The 16,916-nt window shown below is 43.5% G+C and overlaps 1 protein-coding gene across 3 annotated transcripts; it reads right to left on the minus strand.

Moving 5' to 3' along the window:
* Window positions 1–2,388: 2,388 nt before the first annotated feature.
* On the minus strand, window positions 2,389–14,519 carry DNAL4 (dynein axonemal light chain 4). 3 transcript variants are annotated; one of them, XM_048501886.1, is made up of 4 exons: window positions 14,426–14,519; window positions 8,623–8,813; window positions 5,988–6,071; window positions 2,389–3,418 (listed from the first exon to the last, which is right to left on the minus strand). In XM_048501886.1, exons 2-4 carry the CDS (start codon window positions 8,692–8,694, stop codon window positions 3,254–3,256), a joined length of 321 nt encoding a protein of 106 aa, XP_048357843.1. In that variant the 5' UTR covers window positions 8,695–8,813; window positions 14,426–14,519; the 3' UTR covers window positions 2,389–3,253. The 3 variants fall into 3 exon arrangements, with proteins under 3 accessions (XP_048357843.1, XP_048357841.1, XP_048357842.1); XM_048501884.1 differs by having other exon boundaries at window positions 8,581–8,813; XM_048501885.1 differs by having other exon boundaries at window positions 8,581–8,807; window positions 14,426–14,506.
* Window positions 14,520–16,916: the final 2,397 nt, after the last annotated feature.

Here is a 16,916-nt window from a genome sequence, read left to right on the forward strand (position 1 = left end):
GTTATAAGAGAAAAATTGAGGATTATTTTAATGCGCTTAACAACAACATAGAGGAGGCAGGTGGGTGGCAGTGGAATACAACAAATTACCAACCATAAACTAAACATTGACATTCCTGTAGATGGGGATGCTTCCTCTGGCAGAGGGAGCTAAAATCACTTTTGCCACGCTTTGAAGAACAGGTCTATCAGGAAGGGTGATGACATACAGCCACTAGGTGATTGTAGCTCACACCTCACCGTGGAAAGAACATAGAGGTGAGGCAAGTTTCCTTTGAGGGCTGTGTGAAGATCCAAGGAAAGGCGGCTGGACGGATGGTATTCCCGGTCGGGTGTTAAAGGAATGTGCTAACCAACTGGCTGGAGTGTTTTTACTGGGATCTTTAATTCACGATCTCTTTATCCCAGTCCAATTCATTCCCATCTTGTTTTGAAGGCTTCCATCCATTGTTCCACTTCACCAAAGAGACTTCCTGCTGACAATCTTCAGGATTATAGACCAGTGGCACTAACCCCCCACTCATCATGAAGTGTTTTGAAAAAAAAACTGGTCCATAGGGCATATTAGTTCTTGCAGCTCCCTTCCAGATACATTTGATATTAAACATCAGATTAGCAGATATCGGACAAACAGAGTCTTCCACGGAGGACGCCATTACTGCCATTAGTACTCCACTAACTGCTTTGACAGCATTTGGAAAAAACAGGGAATTATGTAATGCGTAATGCTGTTTTCGCGGATTCTTTGAGTTCTGCATTTAATACAATCTTGCCACAGCTAAAAAGACTGGTGACAAAACTTTGTGGATCTTGGACTCTCACACATTCAATCTGTTTGTGGATTAGGGACTTCTTTGTCTGGGCGTTCCCCAGAGGGAGTTAGGACTTCTGGGAAATCGGGGTTTCCCTCAAAGTTCTTACTCTAGAAAATATGGGAATGCCACAGGGCTGTGTGTTGAGGTCCTTTATTGTTCTTCTCCTTTATACATATGATTGTGTACTCCTGTCTATCATAGTAACACCATTAATATCAAATTTTGCCGATGACACAAGCGGTTGAGAGGTGGGGCTCTCATCTCTGGAGGGATTTTAGTCTGCCTATCGGAGTGAAGGTGGACCCTCAACTGCTCTCTCATGGTGCAGGGAAAATAACCTTGGTTCTTAATACTAACAAGACAAAAGGAGCTTATAGTTGGACTATAGAGAGGAATAGTTCAGAAATTCAGTCCTTGACTATAAATGGAGATCAAAGTAGAGAGTGGGTGGCTAGTTCTTTTTTTAAATTTCTGGGCATTATGATTAAAGAGGACTTTAACCTGGGGCATAAGCAGACTGCTTTCTGCGGATTGGTTAAAGAAGGCCCAGCAAAGACTTGTATTGCTATCTGAAAGGACTTTTTAAGGGAAGCAACAACTGGATGGAAAACTCCTGGTGTCCTTTTACCGCTGTGCTAAAGTAGAGAGTGTCTTGAACCTACTGCATATGTGTATGGTTCTCCAGTTGCACAGTGGCAGATAGGAAGGCGCTTCCAAAGGGTGATCATCACTACTGCACAAAGTTGATTATCAGCTGCCCTCTCTCCCTCCTTAGAAGAACTCTATAATTCCCGAGAGCCTAAAAAGCCCAAAATATTCCCAGAGGGACCCGTCCTCATCCAGCACACTCTCTTTTGAACTTGCTACCATCTGGTAGGCGATACAGGACTATCAAATCTAGGACAAAGAGGCTTAGAGACAGCTTCTACTCTAGAGCTGTGGCTATGTTAAACTCCGCGGTTTCGTGTTGATGTGTTTGGGGCTGTGTAGGGATGGGTGGAGGAAGGGGGAAGTGAGGATGGGGTATGAGTCTGAAATTGTATGAGTATGATGTATGAGTCTGAAATTGTGTGCATCGAGGAATGCTGCTGTAAATTTCGTTGTGCGTGCACAATGACAATAAAATGCTTCTGCTTCTGCTTATTTTTCCGCTCCACAGCTGCATGCTCTGGTGTTCTGTTCGACGGGCATGCTTCCAAACAAAAACTTTGCTACATCTTACTTTGGGGGGGTGTTTTATATTTAGCACTTCAGCAAAACCTCTACTACGTCTTATTCTCAGGGGATGTCTTATTTTCGGAGAAACAGGGTATGCTGTCAAACAGTTTGTCTCAAATTATGGCACTCCCCACTATTCAAGAGAAAAGTGAAGAGACAATACAGAGAATAAACACTTTACTGCCCCTCCTCCCCTCCCCTGTAGAGACTACAGGATAATCAAACGCTGAGATCCCAAGACATCCCTCACAAATTAGCACAGCATAATAGGCCCCTTTGACTCAGGTAAGGAAAGCTTACTCTCTTTCCCATCTGTATGGACACATCATTTAAGTGAAATCCTTAGGCATGCCCCATGGATTTTAAAAGCTTTATTATCGTAAAAAAAGTACTGAAGTCCCTTTCACAGTCTGGATTCAAAGAAGACATATTCAAAATACAATTATGGTCATTCCGTTAATCAACACCTTTGCGAAAGCATTATTAAACTGTACACAATGGAAGTACAGCTGTACTTAAAAGTTTGAAAAACTGGCAGCTCAGATGGAGCTTCTTCCCACTACCCGTCTCTAAACAAGATACAACATATTGCCATCATGACACCCCCACCCCACCCCACATGCTATGTAAAATAGTCTTTATTTGTGTGCCATACGCTTTACAAACTATATCAGTGCTCTGTAGGTGTGGTGAGGAGGCGGGAGGTAAATTATCCTAGCAACCGTCCATCGGGTCAGATTCTGAAGGCTGGCACTGCATGCTTTTCAAAAACAGGCAACTGTCATCTGGAACAGAGAAATCAGTTGCCTTTTTTCCCCCTGGCCTTCTCCCAGAAAACAGGAAGGTTTGGAAGACAGCAAGGAGAAGGCGGTTGCAGGTCAGGATTCTTCCCTCTTTTCCCATCCAGGATGTATGGCTTCATAAACTGTGCCCCCACAATCCACCCCCTCAAAAAACCACCATTCCCTGATTCCTCTTGCATCATCTCGGTAAAAAGCCACATTGGTAAAATCAGAAACCCTATGAGCTGGATTAGGTAGCTCAACAGATTTACACGCACACAGACGCTAAATATTTTTGATAAAACTGGTATATAAATAAGAAAAAAGCCCAATATTTTATTATTAAAAATAAAGCTGCCCTTTAAGTTGTACAAAAAACCCAATCAAAAGTTTGAAAAAATCTCTCGGTTGCAGCAAGCTGGCACACAGGCAGAGTATGTCAGGAGCACTTCCAAACACAAACCGCTAGGCTGCCTCCAAAAAACATATACAGCAGGTTCTTCACCTCATGGGTGATCTCAAAACCAAAACCTTCACCAATCACTACATGCCAGGAGGAGCCAAACTTCTTGTCCATGGTTTCTTTGATCATCTTGGCTGCACTCTGAAGGAGGGGAAATGAAAATTCAACAAGAGGGGAACAGAAGCAAAAAAAAGTTAGAACGTTAAGACGTGTTATTTGCTCTACAGTCCATTAATCTAATTGTACTCCTGCTGCCAAAGTATGAAAGACTAATAAAATATAAAAGAAGCATATTTATACTTAGATTGTCTTCCTAGTCATAATAATTCCAGTATATGTTGATTCAAGGAGCTAACAGAGGTACCCTGAAAAGGGGTAATGTAATACAGAATTAAGAATATCCGCTTAAGTGGAGAATGTAGTGGAAATACCTTCCAGTCATATAACCATACTTAAGGCTGTCCCTTTACCTCCCCCTTCTCAGATACCAGCTTTCCCCAGCAGCCCGGATCTATCCTTGACAGCACGGCAGACTATTCCAGCCATAAAACATCTTCTCCCGTCCTTTTTTAAAGAAACCAACCAGCCTCCAGATGGAGTGAAACACAACGTCATCCCCATTATGGAATATTCATCAAGAAAATAAGGATAGCCTCTATTGTTTGAAAAATGTATGGATTAGATAATATAGTAGATATTTACTTGGTCTCACTATTACGGATCTGCCATCGCCATGTCACTTGAAAAAGAAAGGAAAACTGAGATCAAACAGTTCCTGTCACAAGAGTGAGAACATCTATCTAAAATGGAAGACTAGCTTGAAAGTAGGGGCTGCGATTCATGTTGCTGCTTTATCCCACCCCAGGAAGCAGAAAACTGACAAACTGCCCTTCTGTTCAAAGCAGGCACAGAAATGCTGAAGTACTTCTGTGCCCATTAAGCATTCAATCAAATAGAGATTTAATAACTGGAAGCAGCAAGTGGGATTGCTTGCACAACCAGTTACATCATCATTTGTTTAAAAGAATCATAAGAGAGCAGATGCTTATTTGAACAACGCAGTGACCTTTGTCTTCTCCCTTATCTTTCAGCTAGGTCAAAAAGAACCGGAGACATGGCCAGTAACTTTGGGTGTAATATTCAAATGGATCAATGGGGAAATATGTGATTAAAAGGCCTTAAATTAAAGTCTCAAACTCAAAGAGAACTACAAAATGATTCATCACTCGTATTTGTGACCGGAGAAAGTGTGTGGGAAATGTGAACATCATAAAGGGTTGTTTTAGCATTCATGGTAGACTTGTAATAAAGCTGAAAAAAAATTGGATACAAATACATTCTATAATCCAGACCATTTCAAAGACTAACATGCAATCTGCCAGATCAGCTGAATCAACCCTGGCAATTAATGAGGTGACGGATGTCGTAGCAAGATTACTAGATGTAAAACTGAACGGGAGGGGCTTTTCCCCTTTTCTGTAAAGCAAAGTAAAAAAAAAACCTTGAGGCTAAATTGATATATGCTAGAGATAGCAGTTCCACTCATTTTGATGCTCTGAGGACCTGCTCTTTGTTTCATCCAGGCTTTCTATCTAAGGGTAGTCTTCCTTCCTCTTTAGATTCTCTGGTTACTTTAAAATTATGTAGAGCCTTTATGCGCTCAAGATTTAAGTGCCCTTTCCCAGTGGACTCCTTGGTATATATCCTTTTGCAATGCCCTTATGTGTCCCAACTGAGGCTAAAATGGAGTAATAAACGGTCCATGTTCTCTCAAGCAACTTCAGAGCTGTAGGTTCAGTTCTTCTTAGAAGACTCTGGCTCTCAATGTATTTATTTTGTTGCTCATTTTTAGAGGCTGCAGAAAAATATTTAAAAGGTTTTAAATATGGGTCTTATTTAAATCTTTCAGTGTTATAGTTTAAGACCTCGGTCTAAGAACAGGGAGCCTGAAAGAAAGGCTAATACAGAAATGACATCAGAGGCTTTCTTTGTGGGTCTTATCAACAGTTTGTCAAAAGAGATGGAATTTCACTTTTACATATGACATCAGCAGTGAGAATATATGCTCAAAAATGGAAAGCTTCATCGACACCCACTTTAGAAGAATGGTTTGTGAAGATATTAGAATTGGTTGAGATGGCTAAGCTTACTTCTTTGATTTACAGTGGTTCTCAACCTGGGGGTCAGGACCCCTTTGGGGGTTCAACGACCCTTTCACAGGGGTCGCCTAAGACTCTCTGCATCAGTGTTCTCGATCTGTAAAATGGATAAATGTTAGGGTTGGGGGTCACCACAACATGAGGAACTGTATTAAAGGGTCGCAGCATTAGGAAGGTTGAGAACCACTGGATTATAACAAGGAACTTATCTAAGTTTATCCCTGGTGGACTTATTTAAGGAAACCCCTGATGCACTTTTTGCTCAAAACAGAAAAAAATGAACTGATGATCTGTGAATTAGAGGACTAGAAAAATAAGTCAGTGGATCTAAAAGAGAAATGTATGAATTTTATTTCATTAGTAATAATAAACAACAATTATAATTTCATAATTATAAACTAGGCAGCAAGTAGTTAATCTGTAATTGCGTTTATATTTGACACAGAAGAAATGGTATATTCTTTGTGGATAATCGTAGTTATTGTCTTTGTCATTTAAAAAGCTCTAATAAAAAGGAGACACTATGGTGTAAAAAGCACACTGGCTAATACCTCATTGTTGGTGGCATATTTCTCACAAGCAGTAACACACAACTCCATGGCCTCTACTCGCATTTCCTCTGGCATGTCTGAATGCTGGTAGAAAACACACACAAAAGAAACACAGCATCACGACAGTGGCAAGAAAGGCACACACTCTGGCAGCGCCTTCTGCCAGCAGCTGGTTAAACCTTGACACCACTTTCCCTTGTAGTCATGCTTGGAAAAAAGCCTGGGTGGGGAGGGGAACTCAGTAAAAGTCTGACACAGGAGTTCCAGGAGATTTTCTGAACTAGCAAATTCTTGTAATGTTAAGAGGCCTGTTTACGCAATGGAAGGTGGACAATGTCTCCAATCATCTCAAAAGACTAAACAGTACTGAACAGAGATATTTTGTTCAAGACAGACAAAGTAAGGGGGTTCACTGGAGTCCTCTTTCTGTCACTCCACCATAATCTTGTTCCACCCAACTGTTCTGAATTGAGTTGGAGATGATGTACAATTCTGAAACAAATGGCATCTGCTGCAGTTTTAAATGGTTCAAAAGTAAAACTAATAGTTGAGCTTAGACAGAAAAAAACGTATTTTAAAAAGGGCTGAAAAAATGAATGGCCACAATTAGAACCCCACAATAGAATGAACTGGAGGGCAGAACCAAACTCCCTGTAGATCCTTTCATTTCAGGAAGTTAAGACCTAAACAGCCAAGCCTTCTAGCATGGTGCCCCAACGTGGTGAAACAGTTTCCCTCAAGAAGTTCATTTATGTGGACTTTCAGACACTTATACAACACCCATTTTTGTGTGAATCTCAGTAAGACAGACAAGCAGGCTTTCCAGGAATTGTGCCTTACTATGGTATATTCCTGATGGTTTTGCACTGAATTGCTAAAATTATGGATTTTAACTGTTTGCATGTTTTAAAGAATTTTATAAGCTGAGCACTGGGAAATGCAAATTAGAAATACTTAATTCAAATAAACACAACAGAATCTGGACTACTAGTGTGGTGCCCAAGGTAATTTTGCATGTGCATGCCACTCAGGATCGCTACGTGAATTTAGCTAGCAAGGTATAAGGCTGCATCCTTCATCAGATTCTAGGAATATCAGCTATTACCACTTAAATAATGAGACAACTGAGCCAAAAACAGACAAAAGCATCCCTGACTCCATTCCCCATGTGGCTAATAGTAAATGTTATTAAATTCCTGAAAACAAGGGCACTATGCCAGCAGATGCATGGACACAGAAAAGGAAGAAGAAAAACCCCAGGAGATGTGCAAATGCCAGGATCTTAATTAGAGTTAATGAGGATTGTTCTGCCTTAGGACGATGCCAAATGGCTTCAGATCACCCTGCTTTCTTCATTACTCAAATTCAACGTCCCAGTAAACATCTACTAGTCTTAGCTCTCAGAGGATTTCTGCAATGACAGAGAAGGCAATTTTCACCAGTCTCCCCCCACCCCCAGCAGCAGACCTTCAACTACTTTGTTCTGGGGGGCCTCTTTCTCTAGAAGCAGAACTTCAGGGGGCATATGGTGGGGGGTGTTGAAAAAGTAACTCTTTGTAGATAAAAATGGCTTCTATCAGCATAAATCTTCTGTGGGATCTAACCTCTAGAGATTTCTCCCTACTGCTCTTGCTTTCTGCAGTTCTACAAATCCAACTATTCTTTGGCTGCATCCTTGAAATATTTTTTCAGTTCCTCTTGCTACTTCTTCCATAATTAGTCACGTGTTCACTACTTTCCCCATCTACCCTGCATGTACTCTTGCTGCCTACATTAGCGACTTCCCCCCTTCTGGTTATACTTCCTACTCCTTTTTAGCACTTTACTCCTTTCTGTTTTCTCCTACATCTTCTTCAGGGAAAGGCCACACTGTATCTTGACGTCTTTCATGTGGATCCCTCACTAATGTACTCCAAACCCTAGATCCTAGAATACAAACCCTTACATAAAGGCAAGCACTTCAAGTTCCACAAGGAGGGATCCATGATCTTCACAGATTTCTCACTGGATCTGCAACGTCCTACAGTACAACCCATACTGGTCCCAAGCTCCTATCAGAGGGACACTAGAGGATGTCAAAGATGGAACAGATCCATGTTTTCTCCATTCCACTCATGTTTTCTGGGATCTAAGATTTTTGCTTGTCTTCAGAAGTTAGGCAAAAGGCTGCTTCAGACTTCTGTTTTCCCCTGACAAGGAATTTAGTATCCAGGTAAAAAAAAAAAATAACCCCACAAACCAAAGCCCCACAAACCAAAGCCACACATTATGGGACACACATGGTGGCACCAATATGTTTTTCATGAAATCATTCAGAAATTGTTCAATTAAAATATGTTCTGGCCACCAAGATTTTTACTTTACCTCAATTATATTATTATGCATGCTAGTGTTGAACAGTCTTTGAAAGAAAGATAGCAAATGCCATGTAAAACAACAAACAGCTCCCTTATGGCTCTGTTCTGATAAAGATTGCTGCATGAACCTTAAGAAATCATATTTTTCACCACTATATTAAGAATCTTTCACCCCCAGAATGACCACATTAAGGGGCCAATAAAAAAGAAGGAAATAACACAGAGCTCTCTCTCACCTGAGCCAAGAACTCATCGTACCTCTTTGTCCTCATTCTTACCCTGATCAGCGGGAACATGTGAAGTCTCTTATAGTCTGCCTCCTCTTTTTTCCCCTCCCCGGTGTCTGCCATCGCCCGTCCACTGTGACCCTGGGAAGGGGCAAAACAGCCTGCAGGAAGCCAGTCAGATGCAGACTAGGAATGATTAGAATTCAGGCCAAACAGTTTTGCATAAGTAGGGCATTCTGTTGCTTTGAGGGGAAAAAAACAAAGAACAAAAAGAAAAGCAGTCAACAATATGTAGAGCAAAATGTTGAGGATATTGCACAGCTGAAATCTTCAAAAGGTTCAGTATAAAGAATGAGTCACACACCTGGGATTTTATTACTGTTTGAACTACAATCTTTTAAATAATGTCCCCCTTTAGCGTACTATGCATCCTCTAAACCACAGGTGTCAAACTCGCGGCCCTCCAGATGTTAAGGACTACAGTTCCTATCATCCCCTGCCAGCATCATGCTGGCAGGGGATGATGGGAACTGTAGACCTTAACATCTGGAGGGCCGCGAGTTTGATACCTATGCTCTAAACAGTAACAGTGAGAACTGCAGCTGATCACCCTGACCCACCTGCTATACCTACTGCCATTTTCAAACATCCAAGCTCCATTTTAGGGCCCAACACTCATGAAGGGTCAGCCACATGTGCTCTTCTCTGACACCCATTCAACAGCTGGTTCTCCTATTGCTTCATTTTGCCGACAATGTTTATCTTGTTGCCTTAAGTGCTGCAGCACTTTGAAAAGAAATGATCATATTACTGCAGGAAGGTACAACAGAGAGATTCTATCTTTCCTGGCAAAGCTGCTGAACGTCTTAAGAGTGTTTAATTCAAATGAAACCTTCATGAAAACAAGAAATGGAAGCCTCATCTTAAAATAAACTTCATTTGCTGCCTTTTCTCACCCTCCTGTTAGTCTCTCTGGCTTAAGGTATCAGTGGGTCCCCATCATAGGGGGCAGATGGACATCATTATCCTCCGAGTCCTAAAAGTTTTCCCCAAGAAAAGGACAGAACTTCAGCATTCCACGTGATTGGTCTAGCTCTTCTTTTGTATCTACCCCACGATTGGTCTGAGGACACATGACTTGACTCAACCTGCTCCTGCTTGAGAAATCATGTGATTGAAGCTAGTTTTGAATCTCTGAAAGCAGAACACAGAAGTCTTGCATCCTGCTTAGTATTATAACCCAAGCCAAAAAATAAAGAGATCTTGCTATCAGTCTGAATTATTGCTAAACACTCTTAGGCTCAATGCTTTACTCCTCTGCAAATATACCCAGTTGTTTAAATGCAGTCAGAAGAGAGTTAGCACAAAGCCACAGCTTTATAGTGACTGCTGGTGCATTCACAGCAGCAACCCATCAAGATGTTAATATCGACAATGAATAAGCTGCTGAAATAAACCACTGAAATAAAGTTCACTTCTTCACATTACAAACCCATACAAGAACTATGCCAAATGAAGCTCCCACAGTGAACCTGGTTGATCATGAGTTTCAAATAAAAGAAGTTTGAATAATTAAACCATATAATATTCTATATAAAGAACTCAAACTGTGTAGTTTACAAATCACAAAGTGAAGCCTAGTTGGGGCTATGGGTTCTGCCTCACAAATTATGCCAGTATATATGTTTAAACATTTGCCACAAACTGAAAGAATAAAACATTTAGGGTGGGCCATAAAATGAGGGGAAAACAGAACCATTTTAAACATTAAATCCTAAGGCTTTCTTCTCAGAAGACAAAAACTAGGTGCCTTCTACAATGATCTTGCAGACTGGTAAACAAGAAGCACCGTTATTAATTATTAACATTTCTTGCATGGATGAGTTTCCCATTTGTTTATGCTTCCATTAGTTATGATGTCAATGTATTAGAACTGCAAATGGATGTACTGGAAGTGTTTGTTTGCATTTCAGGAAGAGTGATTTGTGAGGTAGCTTGGGTCTGCTACATTTTTCATGAGCTCTGCTGCCTTTATTTCTCACTTCCAACCTGCTTTTTTGGAGGTGATGCAGAAAACAGCACTCTGTGTGATACGCAATTTATCCAACTCATCTACCTAAAACAACACTTCAGGTTAAACTCCTTAGCAGCATTTCAACGAGATGCTGCAGCTACTCTCTGATCTGTGAAATAAGATTTTGTACAACAAATGTGATGGCCTTGCATTCCCTCCCTCCCTCCCATGCCACCCCTCCTTCCCTCCCCTTGCATGCCACCCCTCCCTCTCTCCCCTTCCCTTGCATGCCACCCCCTCCCTCCCCTTTTCCTCCCTCCCCTAGGGTGGGTGGGCCATGCCCAGATGCTGGGCCCCCTTCCTCTCCACCCTTGCTTGCCACCCCTCCCTCCCCTTCCCTTGCATGCCACCCCATGCCACATCCCTCCCTCCCCTTCTCCTCCCTCCCCTAGGGTGGGTGGGCCATGTCCAGATGCTGGGCCCCCTTCCTCCCCACCCTTGCTTGCCACCCCTCCCTCCCCTTGCATGCCACATCCCTCCCTCCCCTTCCTTTCCCTCTGCTTGGGTGGGTGGGCCATGTCCAGATGCTGGGACCTCTCCCTTCCCTTGCATGTCTGCTACTTTTTAATTCAAAAACTATGGCTGATTATGAACAAGGCATCTGCTGCGCAATGATGGCAAATGTGCGTCACTGCAAGATTTCTTGTATGGAGGTGTGTCCTCAAGCTCTGCTTTCACTTTCTATTCCCCTCCAGGCAAGTGAGACCACTTCTACCGTAACATGAATTTAATTTTGCTTCACAGCCAAAGTGGGCAGATTTGCCAGTGGATACAGGTTTGCCCCAGACTACTTCTCTCTGCTCACAGCCAGCACACCTAGTCTTCCCCAGTCCGCCCCCTGCTAACACACTTCCCCCTGGACTTCCTCCCTGTTGCCAGCTCTTTCCCGCTTTTCTAAACAATGTATCAATACATCGATATTAAACAGGGTCTCTTTCTGGTTCCAGTGCACCTCCCTGGCTTTGCTTCTGCCCACCCTGAAGATTGGGAGGACATTTATACACTTTCTTTCAGACAAGCTTCTATTTTAAAAGCAAGCCTCTATATTGCAGCAGTGCACAAGAGAGTGTGTTTGTGTGTGTGTGAATGCATGTGTGTACGGGGAAGAGAATATCAGTGACATCTGTGCAGTGGCAGAGCTATAGGGGGGTGGGAGCACACTGTGCACATGCTGGTGGGGGCAGAAAATCGTCCGCTGCCCCCCACCCCCACATCCCCCACTTACCTTAGTTCCTCTCTTTTCCCCTCAGTTCCTCTCTCCTGCAGCCTGGTGGGAACTACACTTCCCAGGAAACCTTGCTCCTTGGAAATTTAGTTCCCACCAGGCTGCAGGAGAGAGGAACAGAGGTAAGTGGGGGGACACGGGGGCGTGGCCAGGTGCAATTTGCACCCCCCCCACACCTCTGCATCTGTGCTTTTAAGGCTGTTAATGGGAGGAGTTAAGAGAAGCCAAAAAGAGAGAGGGTTGAGACTTCAGGAAGCAGCTATGTGGCATTGGGCTGCTTCCTCACAAGGTAACAGAGAAACGTGAGGCAAGTCCTCTGCAAGCCCACTATGCAGAGAGAAGTCCCAAGGTAAGTGTTCCCTGCATAATCAGCCAGTTACAGGCTACTGGAGCACCTATCCCCTGAACTGTAGCATCTTTATGAAGCCTCAAAGCTTTGACAGATTACTGACCCATTGTTTTCTGAACAGATGCCTGAACTAAGAATGAGCAGTGCCCCACAGCAGAATTTGTAAGAATGAAATATTTCTGTTTTCATGTTAAGAAATCTTTTAATACACATTGTAAGACATTCTTCATTAAAGCACAGATTGTTGCATATAATTTCATAATGAAGTGTCATTTGTAGTTTTATATTGAAAACCTAGTATTTTCTATACAGGTTTTTTTGGCCTGCAAAAAAGCCTACATCTGTGAATCATCCCTTTTCCTTTACTGTGTAGTTTTTACTGAAAATGTTATTGCTCCTATTCTGTTAACTGTCTCTAAGCTTTCTAAGACCTTTCCAAACCTTAGCCCCATCTTCAACCTTGAGGCAGCAGCATGGGATCTGGTGTATTGCACCCAAGTGACAGAAAGAAGAGACACCCAGTGACCTCATTGGTGTCATGATCAGAACCCTGGGGGCTAATGTGTGGCCCCATCCAAAGGGGGGAGCACGAATCCACCCCTGAGAGCTGTGTGGGCCATGCCAGCGGATTCGCCCTCCTGGGGTTATGTTACCCTATGTGGACAGATCCTCCAAACACTAAGCTATGACCTCAGCTACAGATATTTGGGGGTTCCTATGGCACTTGGAAAGCAGCTATGCCAGGAAGGGTGTGCAGCAAAACAAAAGAAAAGTAGTTGTATTAGGACTGAAATACCAAGACCGTTGCTTGAAGGAAAAAGATACGTTAGCATATATTTGTCATAAGCACAGTTGATAACAGTCTGTAACTGGGGAGAAGAGGAGGTATGATGTTCTCAATTTATGCTATTCGCAATGCAATCCTAAATACAGTGACACTTAACTGAATCCATTGATTTCAGTGGACCTAAAAGGGTGTAACTGTGCTTAGGATTGTACTGTCAGAACCACAAAATATCTACCTGGAGCTTATAATTACATTGAGAGGCAGCTAAGGAGAACCTCCAATTATGTGGTTTGTCTACCATTACCTCTTGGGAAATGCTGGGAATATAGTCTGTCTAACTCCCATGTAGCTAGTGCGAGAATACAGTCTGCTGTCAATAACTATCACATGGCTTCTGGTACATGATTCATGATCTGCAATCCTTGTGCTGGTGAAGCAATGTCAAAAGTTCACTAGTTAATTAATTCTGAATCACTATTGAATCCTCAGATTGCTATCTGCAACTATGAAAAACTTTTAGCGGATCCCACTTGTTCCACTCAAGCCATGAGAAGAAAAACACCTCAGAGTATGAGGAAATAAGAATACCCAGAGTTTCATTCCTGAACAGTGACATCTGCTAACCTGCCCTGATCCCAGATGCTTGAGAGATAACTAACTAAATCGGCACATGTAGAAGGCAGGTGTAAGGCTGAAAACATTAGCAGTGGAAATAATTCCTGGTGCAAAATCCTGATTCAAATCCAGAACTTAATAAAGGGCCGCAAACCACTTTTTGGGACACTCCCAGAGAGACAATCCAGATGGAGCTCTCGACCCATTCGTGGTAAGAGCACAACAAACTAAATAATGGCCAGCCTGCTTCCTCTGAAAAGCTGCTTCTCTCGGCCTAACATCCAGCGTTCCTAAGAAAAAACCTTTCACGGTCGAGTAACATGCATCCCCTTGTTGCAACCCTTGCAAGAGCGCTGAAAAGGAGGGCAGCATTACCTCCACATGGCACATAGAGGAAAGAGTGCGAGAAAGAGCGCCCACACCCAATGAGGTCAAGAAACAGGCGAGCATCGAACTGGTTCGCAGGGGCAATAGGAGGACCGGCCCTGGGCCCCTTTCGCGAAGGAGGCTGCTCCACAAGCGACCACCACCGTGCCAGGATCATCCCCGGTCCGCCCGTCCTCCAAGGCAAAGGGAGAAACGGCCCCGGCTGATCCGGGACAGTCCAGTGAGGGGACGTGAAGCTACGAGAGAGGCAGGCGGCGAGGCTGCCGGCCCCTCCACGGGGGAAAGGAAGTGCCGGGAGGGGTCTCCAGCCACCGGGAGCTCCCAAAGCTTTACTCCACTGGGCCTGAGAGGGAACGGGGTGCAGCTCTGCCCATGCGGGGTAACCGGAAAAACCCCCACGCTCTTGCTCCATCTCACCTGCGCCTCCTCGACCCCGGCCGCCAGCCTCCAAGTGGTTGTTAAGGAGAGAAACGTGCTTGTCTTAGCAACGGACGCCGGAAGACCCGCCTACTTGTCAGCTATAGGGCGAGGAAGTAGCGTATGAAAGACTGGATAGGTTGCGATTGTTGTCTATTGTGTGCAGAGGTCCTTCGGCCTTGTCGGAAGGTGGAGTTAGTGTTTGTCAGTTTAGGTGCCTAGTCACTTGCCCGCTGACTGAGCGGTAGCAGGTAAGGAAAGTTGTAATTGTAGTCTCAGAAGTTCCAGCAGCTGTATAATTTACAACGCTGAAAAGCCGCAGTGAGGTTTGCAGATGTGACATCGGCAACGCTATCCTTATCAAGAATATTGATAATGAATAATTTGATTTTTTCCCTATCTTACAGTTTTTCGTCGTAGAAGCCCTAAACCAAGATTTCACTGGGCATTTTCAGTTAGATCAAGAATAAACTGTTTTGATCTGGTTTAAAAAGGGATTCTTTGTAGTGGCTTCAGGGGAGCATCCATGTGAATCTGTCTCCAGGATTTTGGGGGAGGGGGTGGTGGAGGTGGCAGAGTTAAATTGTTTTCAAAATCCCTTCCCCCTTTGTGCTATAATACTTAAGTGAAATGGGTAGGAGAGGGAACAGGAGTGCCTTGACATCATTTTTGCCCATTCCCATCACTGATCTGACTGAGGTGTATTTTTGCAGACATGCGCACCCACAATGTGGATTCAGCAGCTAAACTGGTGAAAGGTGCGAATAGGATTTCAGATCACACTCATGACAGTAGGTCAGTGGCGTAACTAGGCAAACTGGAGCCCTGGGCAAAACCTGAGTTTGATGCCCCCCCCAGGCACGTGCCCAATGCAATGCGCACCCTCCCTTTGTAGCTACTCCCAGTGGCGTATCTAGGCAAACTGGAGTTTGGCGCCCCCCATGGGCAGCCACCCTCCCCCACTGTGACCAAGCAATGATTTTTTACACCAGGTTGTTTCAAAGTCACCATCACATTATAGAACATGCCCCAACTCACAAATCTGAGCACAGCAATAAGCAATGGCACACATCAGAAATAATTTTTGGAAACATTTTTAAAATGCTTTCAAAATGTTTTATTACTGCTATGAAAACATTTTATGGTGTTGTATTCTGCACCCCCAATTGGGGGAAACACCATCACTTTCAATGTTTCAAAGGAGAGATCTGGAGGCTCCCTAGTTTAAAACAAGTGATGCTGGAATCCACCCCCCAAACAGCATCATTTTTCAATGAGTGTTTAAGCTAAGGGAGCCCAGATTACTCCTTTTAAATCTACAACTTTAAAGGGAGAATCTGGGGTCCCCAGTTAAAACAACATTGGAAGTGAAATGCTATTTTGGGGTTGATTCTCCCCACCCTGAAACAGCATCACTTGCAATGTTTAAACTGGGGACCTCCAGATTCTCCCTTTAAATCCCATGTCGAACAAAGGCGTTAGGATTTTAAAAGGAAAATCTGGGTAAAATTTGCCCAGGAGGTGCCTGCTGGCAGAGGTGCAATTGTTAAAGCTAGCAGCACTCAAACTTTCAGGGTATCTTTAGGAGACTCTCCTGATCATACTACCCAGGTTAGGTGACGTTTGGTTCAGGGGGGTCCAAAGTTATGGATCCTCAAAGGTGTAGCCCCCATCTTCTGTTAGCTCCTATTGGAAACAATGGAGGATGGGGACCCTTTGCAGGAGATCCCATAGCTTTGGACCCCCTGGACCAAACTTCACAAAACTCTGGGTGAGTAATGAAGTAAAAAGATTCTCCTGATGATACCTTCCAGGTTTGGTGAAGTTTGGTTCAGGGGGTCCAAAGTTATCGACCCTCAAAGGTGTAGCCTCATCTCCTATTAGCTCCCATTGGAAACAATGGGGTATGGGGCACCCCCTTTGGGAGTCCATAACTCTGGACTCCCTGAACCAAACCTCACCAAACCTGGGTGATAGCATCAGGAGAGTCTCCAAAAACATCCCTGGAATTTTGGTGCTGCTAGCCTAAAACTGCGCCCTCTGCAGGCCAAAAATGGAAAAAACACTGAAAATACAAAAAATCCCACAAACAAACCTGCACCCCCCACAGGGCTGCTCCCAGGGCAACTGCCCACTTTGCCCAATGGGAGGAATGCCTCTGCAGTAGGTACAATAATGGAGAAGAAAAGACGTCATTCTGTTTTTGTGAAAAGGCAGCTGTTAGTCAAATGTCCCTTCTAAGTGAAGGAATAACTGAAAAGTATGGTGGTCCTTACATTAGTACATTTAAGAAGTTGTGCTAAGAAGTCAATGGAAGTCAGATAATATTACCATGATGGACAGCAAGTGACCCCCACTCCCCACATAACCAAAACTGCATTTGAAGATCAGTCTTCCTCTTGTCAAAGCATACTTTATTGTTGGCTGAATCTGGTATTTTCTTAAACATAAAAAAAAATTGCATAGTGCAGTTGCAAGTTGGGTATCACGA

The sequence above is a fragment of the Sphaerodactylus townsendi genome, linkage group LG06 (genome assembly GCF_021028975.2).
Source record: "Sphaerodactylus townsendi isolate TG3544 linkage group LG06, MPM_Stown_v2.3, whole genome shotgun sequence".
NCBI lineage: Eukaryota > Metazoa > Chordata > Lepidosauria > Squamata > Sphaerodactylidae > Sphaerodactylus > Sphaerodactylus townsendi.

Excerpts from the sequence above, each read along its gene's own strand:
- DNAL4 (XM_048501884.1), bottom strand. The coding sequence starts at position 8,694 with ATGGCAGACACCGGGGAGGGGAAAAAAGAGGAGGCAGACTATAAGAGA. Across the intron at positions 6,072-8,580 it reads ACGATGAGTTCTTGGCTCAG|CATTCAGACATGCCAGAGGA; the intron begins GTGAGAGAGAGC and ends GTTTTCTACCAG. Across the intron at positions 3,419-5,987 it reads AATATGCCACCAACAATGAG|AGTGCAGCCAAGATGATCAA; the intron begins GTATTAGCCAGT and ends CCCCTCCTTCAG.